This window comes from Prionailurus viverrinus, chromosome C1 (genome assembly GCF_022837055.1).
Source record: "Prionailurus viverrinus isolate Anna chromosome C1, UM_Priviv_1.0, whole genome shotgun sequence".
NCBI classification, from domain to species: domain Eukaryota; kingdom Metazoa; phylum Chordata; class Mammalia; order Carnivora; family Felidae; genus Prionailurus; species Prionailurus viverrinus.
The window spans coordinates 57,271,128-57,289,255 of record NC_062568.1 but is presented as its reverse complement, the minus strand read 5'-3'; the positions used below and the strand labels follow the sequence as shown (position 1 = coordinate 57,289,255).

Here is an 18,128-nt window from a genome sequence, read left to right as displayed (position 1 = left end):
GAATCAGGGACTGTATTTGGGTCTTGAAAACTATCAAAACCAAAGACCGAAGAAACAATTTTCCAGAGCAAATAACCAGTCCCAACGGGACAGATTTCACTGTGGTAGTGATCCCTTTTACTTTACTTGTAAGTACAGTTGACCCTTGAACAATGTGGGGGTTAGGGGCACAACTGAAAATCCAAATATAACTTAAATGCCCAAAAATGTAACTACAAATAGTCTAGTGTTGACTGGAAGCCTTACCAACAACAAACAGTTGAGTAATATATATGCTGTAGGTTATACAATATTAAATGCTGTATTCTGTCAATAAAAAATTAGAGAAAAGAAAATGTTAAAATCATAAAATACATTTATAGTATTGTACTGTTTACTGAAGAAAATCCACATTAAGTAGACCTGTGTGGTTCAAAAGTCAATTGTACTTTGTTTTAAGCACAATTTATGAAAAGAATTACTTCACAAAACCTATTTACATAAATTTAATACCTTTGCTTCACTGCTTACAACTGGTTTTACAGGGAACTGGACTTCTGTGGCTTTTAATATTGTATTTTCTTGAAGAATGTCTTGTTGAGATTGATTGTGACCAAATGGCTTTAAAAAAAAAAAAAAAAAGAATAAAATGTTTAAATATTTTGTGAGAAATTTCTAAGAGTAATTATCAGTGAATCCCCAAGATACAAATGATTTGTATTCTAAAAAATCCTGTCCTCCGTTATTTGGAACTTGGGATGCATTTTCTTAAAACAAGGTTCTGAGAGCAGGCTGAGTAAACCCATCTAATCAATCCTCCACATAGCTTAAACGTTGTGAATAAGCACAGAAAATAATGCTGTTACAATATAATCAAGATAAAAATATAAAAAGAAATCAAAATTATGACTGGTCAAAAAATTGAAATACGATTAGAGGAGTAAGAAGCAGTGAAAACATCTGTGAAAATTCCAAAGAATAAAATACCTGATCACAATACACTCCCTTCAATGACAACTCAGGGATGGGAAAGTGTCTGTGGCAGCTCACAGTTCTGACTTCAATATAAAGAGAGGTTTGGAAAGAATTAAGGCTAAGTTTGATGAAGTTTCCCTGAGAAAGCTAAACTGAGTAGGAGGAGGGGAGACAATGTGAGCAAATAGAGAGAATGGAGAATGAAAAGTGTTTTCCACTTTCCAATATCCCTAAATAGCAGAAAATGTTAGCACTATTAACAGATAGCTTCTTTTACTTTAAAAAAAAAAAGGGGGGGGAGGTGAGTAGGGATGCCAAAAGCAACTTAAGTAAGCTGCCTGGCTTTCCTTAGAAGGGTCTACACTCACTTGAAGTTAGTTAAACTTTGCATTTAAAAAGGAAATTCAACTTATCTCCACACAGCACAATCCTGCATACTTTAACTTACCTTTCTACCATAAAGACACTGAAAGAAGATGACTCCAACTGACCATACATCAACCTTGTTGGAAATCTTTGGTGGTTCTTTTCCAACCACAAAACACTCAGGAGGTAAATACCTATAGTTTTTTTGGGGGGTGGGGAGGGTAGAAAACAGGAAAGGATACTGTTAAGAATCTGTAACTTAAAGCCTTCTCAGTGTACATTTAGAATACCCAGAACACTCCTGTCATCTATACATAAAACCTTAGGACTTTTATCAATGAAAATGACCAAAACTTTTGAAGCATTTACATCCTTGTGTTATCTGACTCTAGAGTCAAAACCTACAACTTTGTGATGAAGTCTGCAATATACACATATTATGTATACGTATTATATATACTAACAAATCTTTCATTTCTGTAGACAATATATATATAATCATTAGAAATTACAATGTTCTAATTTGAGCAAGCAATAATAAATGCTCTCCCATGCCCTTTCACCTGAGTTCAAACCGTAGACAATTCTCTTCCTAAAGCGCCTATCTGACCACGTGGTTCTTCTGTTTAAAAAACTGCAACATCATGAACCACCAGATTAAGACCTCCTAGCTCTTGTTGGTACACACAGACCCATCTAATCTAGAAGCAACTTAAATTTCCAAAATCTGCACTCCCTCTTCTCCTTCATTCCCACACCTCCTCAAACTGGCTAGGCAAAAACAATTCACTTGGTTCCCCAACAATGCCCTCTGCTGCATCCACCCCCCCCCACTACCCACCACCTTCCTATGCTTAATATGAATCTCTAATGCCTTCCCTGACCACTCCATTTGGTGAGTACCTTCTCTCTTTTAAGAGCCACTGGACCTTCATAAGCCTTCTCTGTTTCCTCCAGGCTGAGCTTTGCTCCCTCTCTACGTAACCAGCAGATGTTATGGTACCTCTATTATGGCATTAAACTAAAATCCCACTAAACTGTGAGCAGAGCTCAAGGAGCTCTTATTACTCAATGTGTAGTTTTTGAACACAGCAGCATCTGAAATATGTTAAGAATTCAAAAATACTATTTTCTATTTTTAAGTTCATAATTTTATATAAAGGAAAAGTAAAAATAAATTTGTCACACCTTAGATTGTAAGTAAAAAAATCCACCAGGGATGCAAGCATCTCCCACCTTAAAATTTAGATAAACTTAAAAAATCCTGGAAAGGAGTTTTTTTTTTCCTTTAGTTTTATACTATGATAAAATCATTTACATTTCAGCAGAAATGGATAGATTTCTTAAAAAAAAAAAAAAACTTTTTGAAAAAGAACCAACAAAAATGACCAATAATTTATTTGGAATGTAAATCCTTTCTACCCCCCAAATCAAGTAAAAAGCCAGACTTGTTTTATGATAAAAATATGTATTTTATGTATATTTATGAAACAAGAATGGCTTGTAAACACTATGCTGCACTGTCTCTTGAGGCAAAAGGGTAGAACCAAAGAGAGAAATTGTAGGGAGAGAGACCCAAAGCTGGAGAGAAATGACCACCAGGACTTAGTGAAAAATTGCATTTGAGGCCTGAGAGGAAAGGGGGGACAAAACTGATTTTCTTCTAACTGGTAACTGACAAACAGTTTATACATTTCTGGGGGTGAGATGTAATTTGTGAAAGTACTATATATATGTATTGTAAAAGACTGTAGAGAACATCCCAGTTTACCAAACACACAGCTAAGAAACTTAAAACCATTTTTAAAAACGTTTCTATGGGAAATACATTCCAGGTTACTACATGGAAATACTCCAGCCCTCCTGTCAGAGGTAAATCTCCTTGCCCAGACCTCCACTAGCAAAGCCAGAGTGCGAGGGAAACAACATAGCAGGAAACTCTGCAGAGGAAGGACGATCTATTATTTAGAACTGTCTAAATCTACTACGTCAAGCTGTCGTCCACAGAATCCAGGGTTCTATAAAGGAGACTCGATGCTGCAACTCTAAAGACTGCTGATTGAGGATACTAACTTTTAGGGGGTTACTAATTTGATAATTTTCTTTAAATATGGAAGAAAAATCCATGACCTACTATCTTACTCATATTCCTAGAAAATGGTACAAGCAGAATTTGAGAGTAAAATGGTTTTAGAAGAATATAGGGAAAGTCAAGTTCACACAGACCGGCGGCATCCTGTGGAACTGGTTATTATGTGCCCAGGCTGTGTGAAGACTGTTCTAGAAACTAGTCTCCATCCTGTTCGATGAAGTTGTGTACAGTTCTCTCTCCAATTAAAATTTTACTCCTTTTGCTAAACGAAGTTTGTTTTGAAATCTTGTAAGTCTTATGTTCTCCACTTTGGTGCATTTGACCAGAAGTTTGAAAATTCACTGAGAAGTGATTTTTGTCAACACCTTGGTACTCTGAAGGGAATGACACTCATTTAGACTTAGATCTATGAATCTATAGTTCTATCCAGAGTTTATACATATGAAGTTATTAAAAGGGATTTCTGAGAGTCAAGTCCAAAGACCAAGAATATGCTAAACTTCTTTCCCATTGTAAGATCAATGCAATCTTCATCTTCAACAAAAACCAAAAAACTTCTACAATGAGGGCTTCATGCTTATGACTATTGCTTGTAATAGTTATGTTGTTATATTCACGTAAGTATTTTTACTCATGATAAACATCACTTGAATATACAGAAAGAAAATCCGTGATTTTCTATGTGAGGCGTTTCTGGCTGGTAGATACTGAAGTCACTCACTGATGCCAAGTCATTCTCCCTTCACTTACCTCATATTTATAGTTAAGAGCAGATGAGAAAAGAAGGCTGATGACAGGAATCTCCCTCTTGACTCAAACTTCGTATTAGTACCCCCTCACCACAGTAATCTCCAAAATACATGAACATAAAAACTAAACTCTCACAAAAAGTAGTCTACACAATTTCAATTCAAGATAAATTATACATTTACCAGTAAGTGCCTGCCCCTTGAGAAGTTAGATCCATTCCATCTACACCATAGCTATCATCATCCATAATCTTAGATAGACCAAAATCAGTGATTTTGATTTCTCCACATGCTGTGCCATCTACCAGAAGAATGTTTCCTAAGAACAAAATATAAGGTTTTTTTTTTTTTTCAATGACACATAGATGCTGACTTGTGGGCAACAAACAGATATTTAAAAATACATAGTTAAAAATGTAAACAAATTATAATTTTAAAATGTGGTAACACAATAAACATTTTAAATTCTTCTAGTATTCCACGGAGTTTTTTGTAAAAAGCTAAACCACAAAGCATATTTGCAGATAACTTAATAAATAAAAACCACAGTCTTTAAAGTTTAAAAAAATAAAATTATTTTGACAAATTTTATTAATTACCTGGCTTAAGATCATAATGTATAATAGGGGGTTTGATTTCATTGAGATATCTTAGTGCATTTACAATTTGCATTACAATAGACCTAGCTTCCTTCTCTGACATTAATTTATGTTGCTTCAGATAGAAATCCAAGTCATTGCCTTCACAGTATTCTAACACTGTACAAAACCTACAATGAAGAGAAAAAAAATTAGACTTAAAATATCACCCAATAATTATCACAGTGGAGAAATGAAGTGTATATCATAACAGAATAGGGAAAGCAAAAAAGCAAACAGTTTCTCTTAAAAACTAAATCCTTGGCTGGGGCGCCTGGGTGGCGCAGTCGGTTAAGCGTCCGACTTCAGCCAGGTCACGATCTCGCGGTCCGGGAGTTCGAGCCCCGCGTCGGGCTCTGGGCTGATGGCTCAGAGCCTGGAGCCTGTTTCTGATTCTGTGTCTCCCTCTCTCTCTCTGCCCCTCCCCCGTTCATGCTGTCTCCCTCTGTCCCAAAAATAAATAAAAAACGTTGAAAAAAAAATTAAAAACAAAAAAAACCAAAAAAACCTAAATCCTTATATTCACTTACGTATCTGTATCCAAGGAGAAATAATCATAGAGTTTAACTATCCTAGGGTGATCCAGTTCTTTATGTATTCTATATTCTCTGCAGGCATGTCTATGAGAAAAGAGAGTATATTCATTCTCCATGACTATTAAATGTACTTTCACTTGATACAAACCAGAAAGTATTAATATTTACTTGTGGTAGTTTTCCTTCTTCTCATCCCTCCAGCTTTTATTAAGCTGATGGATCTTCACAGCAGCATATCTTTGTTCATAAAGGTCAAAAGCCTAGAATTCAAGGCATAGTAAAGTTAGGACCAAAGATCAACTGAATAGCTGAAGAGATTTTTACAAATTTTTTGGTGATGATTTTTGCAGTAATATGGAATTAGAACGTACACTACAGTTTTTGAACTATGATTATATATAGTTCTATGACACATTTATTACTGGAAACAAGATACAAATTCCATCATACTACATCAGAGAAAACTTTAATGTGAATTTTCATATTCAAGTTCGTAAGTACCAATATATTGAATCAAGATAAAACAAAGTTATTGTTTTCTTTCTTTACACATGGATCTGGCTCCTCTCTACTGGCAGTAGCAGTAAGCAGCCAACAGAACAGATGGCTATAGTGTGTTTTTTATGGGCCGGACAAAGCAAACCTTTTTCCTCTACCTTTTTCTAGCAACTCCCCACTTCTTTAAAAATAAACAGGTTCCTAACAATTTCCAACTGTTTAAAAAATTATAAACTTTGATTATGAAACTGTTCAAACATAACCATAACCATACCACATATCATTTTATCACACCTAACTACATCAATAATTTCTTAAAATCTCTTCTAATACCCAACTTGTCTTCAATTTTCACTGGTTGTCTTAAAAAAAAGGTTCTTATACTGGTTTGTTCAAATCATCAGCCTAATTCTTACATAAAAAAATTAAGAATGATTAGTATTCTTTTAAGGTCTTGGGTAATTTATAAATTAAAAAAAAACACACTTGAATGTCATCAAAGAGAGATCTACTAATTTAGGTTCTGTTGTGATTTATACATAAAGGTGTCCCTTTATTAAAAACTTTTAAAAAAATATTCATTTTTGAGAGAGACAGACAGTGAGCGTGGGAGGTGCAGAGACAGAGGGAGTCACAGAATCAGAGGCAGGCTCCAGGCTCCGAGCTGTCAGCACAGAGCCTGATGTGGGGCTTGAACTCACAAACCACGAGATCATGACCTGAGCTGAAGTCAAGCACTTAACCGACTGAGCCACCTGGGTGCCCCTGAAGGTATCCCTTAAAAAAAAAAAAAAACAAAACAACAAAACACTTAAGGGCGCCTGGGTGGCTCAGTTGGTTGGGCACCCAACTTCGGCTCGGATCATGATCTCGCGGTTTGTGAATTTGAGCCCCACATCGGGCTCTGTGCTGACAGCTTGGAGCCTGCTTCGAATTCTGTGTCTCTTTCTCTCTCTGCCCCTCCCCCACTTGTGCTCTGTCTCTATCAAAAATAAATCAATGTAAAATACATAAATAAACACTTAAAAGGTACATATTTATAAGAATGAAGGTCCCCAGTCCCTACTCCCCACACCCCCATCAACTTAACCTAAGAATAAACAGGAAACACAAACTGCTTGTCACATAAGCCTGAGATCAGAAATAATATAGGATGCAGTAGTTAAGAATATCCACTTCGGAGGCAGAACTCATCAACTATACGGGGCACCTGGTGGCTCAGCGGGTTAAGTGTCTGACTTTAGCTCAGGTCATGATCTCACAGTCCATGAGTTCGAGCCCCACATCGGGTTCTGTGCTGACAGCTCAGAGCCTGGAGCCTGTTTCGGATTCTGTCTCTCTCTACTCTCTCTGCCCCTCTCCTGCCCACATTCTTTCTCTCAAAAATAAGCATTAAAAAAAAAAGAACTCATCAACTATAGAACTTTGTGCTAATAGCTTCTTAGCCTTAGTCTCATTTGTAAAGTTTGGGTTGTTGAGAGGATTAAATAGGGTAGAGCATATAAAATGTTAAACATGAACTAATTACAATATTAAAAGTTTAAAGAAATAGAAAAGGATAAAAGTAAAAGAAGCTCATGTGAAAGAATGCAAAAAAGCATAAAGGATAATAGAAGAGAATAAAATTTTAAGTACACTAATAAAAGTTATCAATATATATTTGACTGATATATGATACATCTTTCTCTCAAGATTAGGGGAGTATAGTATACCCTTCCCATAGGCTAATGTGGTAATTACTGAGCAATTGATTCAGTATTTTCTACCTTGGTATAGATAAAAAAGTCTGTATTTTTTGATTTACAGTCTGCTTCTTTCCCAGTGGACCTGGCCACCATGAAAAGGCTTTTTGAATGGGTGGGAAAGAGTGGTGTTTAGTATTTAGATCAGTATTGAAGATTCAAGTTATTACGCCCAATCTGCATTTTCTATTTGCTATATAAGTCTTTTCCTCAAAAAGAAAAACCCCTTTTAGCCCCCACCTGTGGCATTAAAAACAGTGCAAATACTGTAGGGCAGTGGCAGAAGGTTGTCATGAAAGGTGTTAGCAGGCTCAAAAATTGGGCAACTCTAAGGCTGAGCTAGTACTAACTGTACTTTGGTGATTTTTAGATCCAGAGTGAGCTACTATGATCTTCTTTTCTACTTTGTGGCCTGGGTAAGCCTACTTGAACCATTAAGTGCTTGAGGATGAACTATTGTTAGAATCAGAGAACCAGGAATTGAGAGAGAGCTCACAGATCACTCCTGATGGGTGAGGAAAGTTGGGCCCACGAGTCTTAATGCTCATCCAACTTAGCAAAACAAAAATAAAATGACTCATAGTTGAACTAAGATCAGAACTGAAGTTTTTTGAATCCAAATCCCATATTATTTCCCAGAGTAAGAACTAGAATCTAGGTTTGTCCTCAGTAAACCAAGAAGGCACGGTCCTTGTCTCACTGAACAGAGAGGATTTCTAATAATAATCTGATGAGCTTACATTTGCTAAACACTAATATTCTATGTGATTTCCCTGTCTCATTTGTAAAGTTTGGCTCATTTAATCATTTAATCATTACAACAATTCTATGATGTAGGTACTGTTATTATTCACAGATGAAGACTGAAGCAGAGTTGGTGTCATAAGGCCAAGTATACACAGTTAGTAAATAGGAGTCAGAACTAGTCAGGATTCAAATCCAGCCTGTCTGGCTTCAGAAACCAAGCTCCTAACCACTGACTATACCAATACATAACAAAGCACAAAGTGTCAACAAAGAACTATACAAGGCAGATCAACTGGGAAGCCTTCTGTAAGAATCGAAATTTAAGGTGAGTACAACCTTCAATATGACTTCATCCTAGCTATGAGCAGATGGGAAGCCCCTGGGGCTTATAAGCAGGAGAGTGAGATGATCAGATTGCGTTTTATAAAAAGGCCACTCTAGCTACAGTATATACATCAAAAATTGGAGAAACTCAGTGCCCCAAAGAAGGTGATTAAGTACGAGGCTCAGGCAGCAATGCAAGTAAGAGACAAGGAGACCTTGGGCTAAGAGAGGACAAGGGTCATTGCTGGATTTGAGAGCTTAATGACATTAGTAGCAGTAGGCAGCAGGGACTGGTTTTATGTGGAGGGAAGGGAGTTAAGGGAGAGGTGGAATGAAGAATGGCTCCTGTGTTTTTCATCTGGGCAGATGAATGGTAACGCTATGTACTGAAGTGGGGAGCAGTGTTAGAAGAAAAAGGTTTTGGAGAAGAGGAAGGTAACTTCTATTTCAGACCTAAGTTTTCAGTCCATATGAAGCATCCAAGTGAGGCAAACAGACTAAGTTATGTACACCAACAGGTATGGAGCTCAGAAGGAAGGTGTAGAATGGCTATACATACACTGATACAGTAATGGCATTCATTCATTCATTCATTCATTCATTCATTGAGAGAGAGAGAGAGAGAGAGAGAGAGAGAGAGAGAGAAAGCACAAGCAGAGGAGGGGGCAGAAAGAGAGGGAGACACAGAATCCAAAGCAGGCTCCAGGCTCTGAGCTGGCAACACAGAGACCAACGTGGGGCTTGAACTTGTGAACCATGAGATCATGACCTGAGCCAAAGATGGACGCTCAACTGACTGAGCCATTCAGGTGCCCCCAGTAATGGCTTTTTTTGTAAGAGTGAAAAATCCTCTCTGGATTTCTTTCAGTTAGGGAGCACAGGCACTAATATAGGTCTTTTTTTTTTTTAATGTTTGTTTACTTTTGAGAGAGACAGAGCACATGGAGAGCAAGAAAGACACAGACTCCGAAGCAGGCTCCAGGTTCTGAGCTGTCAGCACAGAGCCTGATGAGGGGATCAAACTGTGAGATCATGACCTGAGCCAAAGTTGGACTCTTAACCAACTGAGCCACCCAGGCACCCCCTCTAATATAGGTCTTTTGTAAAAAGTGAAGAAGCCTGACAAAACTTCAGAAAGCAGGAGATACGCTTCCCTTTACGCCACTTTTGGCTTATGAAAGGTTTCACAGTAATGCTCTATTTTAGATAGCTGGGGAAACCTGTATTTGAAAAGGAGTATACAGAATGATAAAAGACCTTAGGAACTACAGAATTTTAAAGGCTGGGCAGAAAGATACAATGTAAAGTGAAAAAAGGTTAAGATACAAAACACTAAACATGGTGACTAAAACTTTTTCTACATTTACAGAGATGCATTTAAGAAACACTGGCCTTAAAATAGGTAGAAATTTGGGTAAATTTAGGACATGTAATACTTGTGACACATGTTTAAAGGGTACAATCTTTCCATAAATGTACTATATTAGATGGCTACCTGCCACTCTTGATTCTAATGACTGTTATCAGATTGGCTACTGATAACTAGGTGTCAGATATTAGCATGACACAAGGATAGTGTCCAGATTCTTGAGACAAGACAACATAAGCCACCAGACTATTTTGTAATGAGAGCTGAAACCTAAAAATCAATCAATAAAAGACAAGTACCTCTCTCTTTTTTTAAGTTTATTTATTTTGAGAGAGAGAGAGAGAGAACATGAGCAGGGGAGAGGCAGAGAGAGAGAGCAAGAGAATCCCACACATGCTCCGTGCTACCAGCATGGAGCCTGACATGGGGCTTGAACTCACATATCATGAGATCATGACCTAGCCTAAATCAGGAGTTGGATGCTTAACCAACTGAGCCATGCAGGCACCCCAAGACAAATACCTCTTTAACCATGTACTCCTGTATCTTTGCTCTATTAGTGTGAAGAAAAGAAAAAAATTTACATTACCTTATACACTTCACTAAAGCCACCTCTACCAAGCAGATGAAGTAATAAATATCTTTCATTTAACGTTGGGTGATCTTTGAACCTTAAAGGTGGGAGAAAAAGACACTTAGGCATGCAAAAAACACACACAAAAAAGATTTCTTCCACAATAAAGTTCCACTCTCTCTTCTACTACTCTGAGTTATTGTTCTCAGTTACTCCACTATTAATTTCTAATTCCATTCTATACTGCTTTTCTTTCTCTACTTGCATGACTACTTTCCATCTTAACTCTTTGGTGTTCACTAAGCTGAACATTTACAGCTGAATATTCAAGTTCAACAACCAAAATTATAGCACTCTGATAAAGACTTCTCAACTATCTTATTTCCAAGATCTTTATGAAATCCTTTAACTACTCAGAAGAAATTATTTCCCTTGTAGAAATATACTTTTATATTGAGAGGATGGTTAATCCAGATTTTACAGTATTGACATATGATTAAAAATAATTGTATGTATAAGTTGGCCTTCATATGTGATTAAATTTTACTCTTTGGACTTGTATAAATAAAATTTCAATTCCCAATTAAAAAAAGGAAGCTTTAAAACGAAACTTAAAAATCACTCACAGATAATACTACTCTTATTACTACTTAACACTTATTGCTTCTGCTATATATTAAGCATTCACATGTATTAACTCATTTATTTCTCAGCCAACCCCTTCTAAAGCAGGACTTGCTACCATCTCTTATTTTACAGATGAGGACACCACCACACAGAAAGGTTAACTAACTTGCTCAGGTCAACCAACAGTTAATACATGACTGCACTTAGCAGAAAAATGTGATTCCAAAATGTGTGCCCTTGACATCAAGAAAACAAAACAAAAACAAGAACAATGACAGCTCTATTTTTTTTCATTTAAATCTTTTAATTTTATTTTTTATTTTTTAAAATTTACATCCAAATTAGTTAGCATATAGTGCAACAATGATTTCAGGAGAAGATTCCTTAATGCCCCTTACCCAGTTAGCCCATCCCCCCTCCCACAATCCCTCCAGTAACCCTCAGTTTGTTCTCCATATTTATGAGTCTCTTCTGTTTTGTCCCCCTCCCTGTTTTTATATTATTTTTGTTTCCCTTCCCTTATGTTCATCTGTTTTGAACAATGATAGCTTTATTAACTCCAGGTGCAAATACATTATATTTTGTTCAAAATCAACTGAATATAACTTTGACAATTTTTTTTTTCTTGAAGAACTTGTTAATAAAAGAGATTTTGCTTTTTTTTTTTTTTTTTTTTTTTTTTTTTCTGTTTAAGTAAACTCTACCCCCAGTGTGGGCTCAAACTCACGACCCGAGATTGAGAGTCACACACTCTACCCACCAAGCCAGCCAGGCACCCCTCTGCTTGGTAAAGCTGTAACAATTCACTTGATTTTCATCAAGTGGACTAAGTCATATCCATAAATAAGTTTGAACATAATTTTCAGAACAACCAACTGTAAATTAGTTTTGTCCTACCTGCTTTATTAGAATTTTCATCTGGTACATTTTAGGTTATTCCATAACTATATCATTTCGTTCACCTTATACAGAAGAATGATCTGTGTATTTATGAATTATACAAATACAATGATCATGGACAGGCCTTCTTTTAAGCAAGATTATTTATAGTTCACAAGAGAAATTGGCCATTTCCAATTCTGAGATTCAAATTAAGTCATGAAGCTTTAAATGACATGACAAATCTCACAGATAAAGGATAAAAAGACCACCCTTCCTTTCCTGTGCATCAATTAAATCCAAGTAGTGCCTTGCTTAATTTCTATCTTCTTCATAAAGTTCCCACCAGTCATCTCCTCTTCTTTTGAATTTCTTTAGCATTTAGTATCTATGGCACTCATTCTGATAAGCAGGGATTAAGGACAGAGGCTATACCTTGAAACTTCTTTTCTGTTTCTTCTACAGTTTTTGCATAATGATGAAAACACGGCTTACTGAAGTCCCGTTGGTTGAAATAATTTCTCCTTCACTACTGTCATACTAACTTTGGTATTCAGTCAACAAACATTTATTTTGTGCCTATCATGTGCCAGGCACTGGTCTAGGCTCTGGGGATACAGCAAGAACAAAACTAAGCCTCGGCTCTCATGTAGCTTATGTTCTAATTGGAGGAGATAGACAAGAACTAAAAAATAAATCTGTAATTCCAGGTAGTGATAGATGCTATGAAAAAATAAAGCAAGGTAATGATACTGAGAGAGGGAATGGAGTGAGTCAAAGACTGCTATTTTCGAGGGTGGCCCAGGGACAGCCTCTCTAATGGTCATTTGGAGTGCAATAAGGAGTAAGCCACTTAGATATTCAGAAGAACAACATCTCAGGCAGAGAAAATGGTAAGCATAAAAGCCTTGAGGTGGGAATGTGCTAGACATGTTTGAGGGGGCCAGCCTTTCTACAACATATAAACAAGGGGAGGATGAGAGAGATGGGAGTGGTGAGGTGGCCAGAGAAAAGATCATACAAGGCCTTCTGAGCCATGGGAAGGACTCTGGATCGTTTTCTAAGTGTGATGAGAAGCTACCCAATAAGGAAATATTGTGTTTATGCTCTTCACAGGGAAGGAAAAAACTTTTATCATGTAAAACTGTAAAATACGAATAATGACTTACTGTGAATTATCTTCATTATTTATTCTTTTGAGCTCTCGAATGTGAAGATTTCTGACTCTTTCCAAACGTTCAAGTTCTGCCTGGATTTCTGCCTCTTCCTGAAAATGAAGAGAGGGGACTATAACAAGCTCAATTTATTTGCAATATAAAAAAGATATTTTTACCCATGCATCAATTTTTTACAATGACGGGAAGAATAGTATATTATAAAGTACCACTGAGTTAAAAGACCAAAGTGCACTTTCAATGCCTGAAAGATGGAAAGAGATAAGGCAAAAGCCTATTTCAAGAAACCATCCTCCACATAAAAATCTATACCTAATGAGATGCTGAGTTTTATTCTGTACTACAAGAAATCTATTTTTATAACATCTAAACTGAAAATGACTGCAAGGTAGTCTGAAACTGACTTATAACACAAAATGAGAGCTTTATTTCTGATACATCCTGATTTTAATTTAAGAGGGAATAATTTAGCAATACAAAACAAATGAAATGAAGGTATTTTACAATAGTTAAAAAAAGGAAGAAGACAGAACCACTGATTATTTCTAGGCCTTATAGTGTTTGATATACACAAACATGCACACACATACAATCTGACCACTCAAGTAAATCTCTCTGTAATCGTAAAGAGACTTTAAAATAAAAACTACACGGATAGCTGTGGCAGATCCTCAGTTATTAGAGCAGATAGAGGCAAATCCTAATGAAATTTTCTTTCACATTTGATATAAAATTTTTGAAAATATTTTTCATGTCTCAAAATATACAATTTTGAGAACATTAAAAAAAAATAAGATCCCAAATAATCAATCACCCATCTTACATATCTCTTTGTCAATATAAATTTGAATACTACATAAGGGACAGATAAGAATATATCAAATTTCGGTGGAAAATTCTAGAAATGCCCAATTTTATAGTATTTTTGAATTAGTGTTTGTTGAGGAAATAAACAAATACAAATTGCTTTGGCCTAAATGTGTATCCGCTATCGTTATAAATCTATACCACATGGAATAGAGGTTGTTTTTTAGTATTACACTTAAATATTTCTGTATTAGCTCATTTTCTTTTAATGATTTATCTTCTGATTTTAAAAATCCTTTATCTAAAAAGCAATTTTCAAGTTTACTATGAAAATATAAGTATCATTTCATTCCAAAGCAAATAATAGAGATATAAAGTCTATAACACCTTTATCTAAGGCTTAAACTGAAAAGAAGATTCTAATTAAGATAAAGAAAAACAAACGTTCACAGATTAAAAAAACTAAATCTAAGTATGTTGTTTGTATTCCACTTGACCCTTGAGGTTATTTTTTTATTGTTTTAAAATAAAACTCAACCACTACTTGTTACAGAGATATTTAATATAAGGTAAAAATTAGATGACAAATAGAACATTTAAAAATAAATTTAAATGGAGATCAGCCTTCCTAGAATTTTGGAGATCTTTAGAAAATAGGACACACTAAACAGACTGTCTTAATTTAACTGAAACTAATGCACTTAATACAGCTTCAGTCACAAATATTCCTTATTTCAATGAAAAAAAGGTAATAGTCTAGGGAATTAAATAATTGAAGACTCATTATAAAGACATGAAATAGATTAAAAACTTCTGGAACGATACTCAAATCACAGTTGTCTTAATTTAGTCATATGAAGTACAGTAAGGAACTGGCTGTAGAAAATGTTTGGGAGTATGAAAAAATTCAAATTAATTTCTAGCACAGAACATAGAAAGTGGCAACCTTTTCCTTTCATATTACTAACATTTGCTGTCTTAAAACTTGCCATTAATTTGATTCTTACACATGCAGGAAACTACTAAACACTTGGTAGGCTGGTGGATTTTTAAATATCTGATAAAACCATGAAATGCCTATTAGGATACCAGATGAAAAATTGTTTTAACTTTTATTTGAAATTGTGGTAAGGGGATACTATTTCAAAAGTGAATTTACAGAAACTAAATCCTACTGAATCAATAAATATATAATTATGAGATCCAACTAGATTGTTGACACATAGTTACATGTGCTTAGTATTTTTTGTTAATCTTCAGAGGTTTATCCAATGGCAGTAACCAAGATCACAAAATACTTATTAAAGAAGGTAAAATGTCTATGCATGTCAGTTAAGTAAACTTTTTTATCCTCTATAAAACAAGACAAGTATGTCCCATAAAATCTTACAATACAAAAAGCACAGGCAAGCTGCATTTGGTTTGAATTATAAAGTTTACAGGAAAAAACAAAATGATGCCAGAAGCACTAAAAAAAAAAAAAAAAAAAAAAAAGCTAGATCCTATGTATTTAAGAGGAAATGTCAAGGGAAGGAATTATAACCAAGTCTTACATACAGATAAATATAAATCCTCTATAGTCAGTGAAATATATTTACAGCTCCCATATTCTAATTTACTATTTATTCCACAGTATCTTGGACCTTAAGCCAAAGTGACATACTTCTGGGGGGGAAGATAATTCTGCAACTCTTATAAATAATTTCTCTTAAACCCCACTGAACAAAGGATATATACTGTTATGGACTAAAGGTTTGTGTGTCCCCCCCCCCCCTCCCCCCCCCGCCAAATTCCTATGTTTAAGCCCTAAACCCCAATGTGATGGTATCTGGAGATGGAGGCTTTGGGAAGTAATTAGAATTAGATTAGGTCATGAAGGTGGGTCCCACATGATGGGATTAGTGGCTTTATAAGGAGGAAGGGAGAGACATCTATCTTCCCCATCCTGTCCCCTCTTTGTGAGAGCAGAGAATAAGACAGGTGAGGACTTGAGTAGACAGCCATCTAAAACCAGGAAGAGATAGATCCTCACAAGAAACTGAACCTGCTGGACCCTAATCTTGGATTTCCAGCTTCTAGAACTGTGAGAAAAATTTTAAGACACCCAGTCTATGGTATTTCGTCATTACAGCCCAAGCAGATTAATACACATACTTTTGGGCAAATGTTAGGGCAATACTACCTAGTACCCTTTCCTTATATAAAGAGGCAAGACCCAATTTTGGTATGGCCCCAGGGTACAACAGTCTAGAATACAGTAGTCTCATCAACTAACTTCTATTTAATGCAGATCATTTCCAAATATAAATAATTTATATTTAGTGCAGATCTATCCTACAGACTACACTCTCCTTGCTTGAGATCAACATTAATCTCTGGGCCATCCTCAGAACTAATCATTTTCAGAGGGTTCAGGAGAAGCAAGTATGACCCAGGTTCACAACTAACCTGAGTTCATTACAGAACAGAATCCTCAAACCATGGCAAAACTAGGCAAGCTTACTAAAATATAAGAGAGATAATCCAACCAGATAGCTCATGCTTAATAAGAATACCAAGTAAAAATTCCGGAGTCATCTACTAGCTGAGCAGTTATCTAGAAGATACAAAGAAATAGCATCTCTGGAAAGGAACTGGTCTCTGTAGGCAATTATGGTATAGAAGGGACATGGGTAAGAAGAGACTGTTTTAGAGAGAGAGGTAGATTTGGTGATCACATACAGTTTTAAAAGGACATGGCTCTTTTCTGTTGAAACAGAAAGCTGTAGCAATGGACAATTTAACAGTATTTCTACAGCTATTTTAACAGTATCTTAAAATAAGCTCTTAATATTCTGAATTAAAAACCAAGTCATACAAGTATACAACAACAGATCTCAATATTGCCTTACTGTTTAAGTAACCTGTGAAACACACCTTCCAAAATTTATAGCTTTTAAATTTTTACGTGGAAGGTAAATTTCACAGCAACTCAACCAAAAACGTTTGTCTCTCAGCAGAAGTTTGACACAGAAATGCTTTCTATTTGTAATCAAAGTCTTTTCTTGCAACTTAATGTCCTCTTGGCTCAACACTCTAAGCCAAAAGTCAGTCACGGTACTAGACAATCTCTGCAAAATGCCAGGTGAAAACTGCTAGGTGAAATTCTGAGCATTTCCCATAATGGCAATTTTTAAAAGAGCAATTACTGAAAGGTGGGGTATGTAGGCATTAAAGCTATAAAGCTTTAAGAGTTATAAAATGCATTATCACAGGTAAAACTGATACATTTCCTGAAAAAATTAAACACCTGAGTTTATATTTCTTTAACAAATCTTGAACATGTTACATGTTATACACACAAAAAACCTCTTTTCGAAGTGCTGCTTTTCTATAAAGGAAGATAAGATAGAAAGGATTTTAATGTATCATTCTCAACTTGCCTATATTCCAAGAGGGTTGGTAAAAAAGAAATTCTGCATAGTGTATTATGAAGATTGTAGGAGAGAAAAAAGCATATCACTTCCAACAGTCTATTCAACAGCACTATAAATGTTGCTTGGTCTAGGAAAACAAGTTCAGAATGAGGTTTCAAAAAGTTTAACTCCAAATTCATTTCAGTAATATGAACAAATATTAATCCCTCAAAAGTTAGTATCTGCAGGTCCTCAAATTTTTAATGTCATAAACTATGTCATTCTAAAAGTTTACCACCAAGAAAGGGAAAGGAGAAATTAACAAAAGGCACTATTAAAAGCTAATGGAGGGGCACCTGGGTGGCGCAGTCGGTTAAGCGTCCGACTTCAGCCAGGTCACGATCTCGCGGTCCGTGAGTTCGAGCCCCGCGTCAGGCTCTGGGCTGATGGCTCAGAGCCTGGAGCCTGTTTCCGATTCTGTTGTCTCCCTCTTTCTCTGCCCCTCCCCCGTTCGTGCTCTGTCTCTCTCTGTCCCAAAAATAAATAAATGTTGAAAAAAAAAATTAAAAAAAAAAAAAAAGCTAATGGAAAGAAAGGGCAGTGCAGAAAAAAGAATTAAGAAGAAAATCATTACCAGTTTACTTCAACTTTATCCC

At 35.8% G+C, this 18,128-nt stretch overlaps 1 protein-coding gene across 1 annotated transcript in view; it reads right to left on the bottom strand.

The window, feature by feature from the left end:
• Positions 1-18,128, bottom strand: part of TLK1 (tousled like kinase 1) — a 150,395-nt gene that overhangs the window by 7,755 nt on the left and 124,512 nt on the right. The window contains exons 13-20 of the mRNA XM_047870347.1: positions 13,265-13,362; positions 10,605-10,686; positions 5,504-5,595; positions 5,330-5,419; positions 4,761-4,930; positions 4,345-4,480; positions 1,403-1,514; positions 493-600 (exon numbers count right to left, since the gene is read on the bottom strand). Of these exons, the coding sequence (XP_047726303.1) occupies positions 493-600; positions 1,403-1,514; positions 4,345-4,480; positions 4,761-4,930; positions 5,330-5,419; positions 5,504-5,595; positions 10,605-10,686; positions 13,265-13,362 (888 nt within the window). The remainder of the gene's footprint in view (positions 1-492; positions 601-1,402; positions 1,515-4,344; positions 4,481-4,760; positions 4,931-5,329; positions 5,420-5,503; positions 5,596-10,604; positions 10,687-13,264; positions 13,363-18,128) is intronic.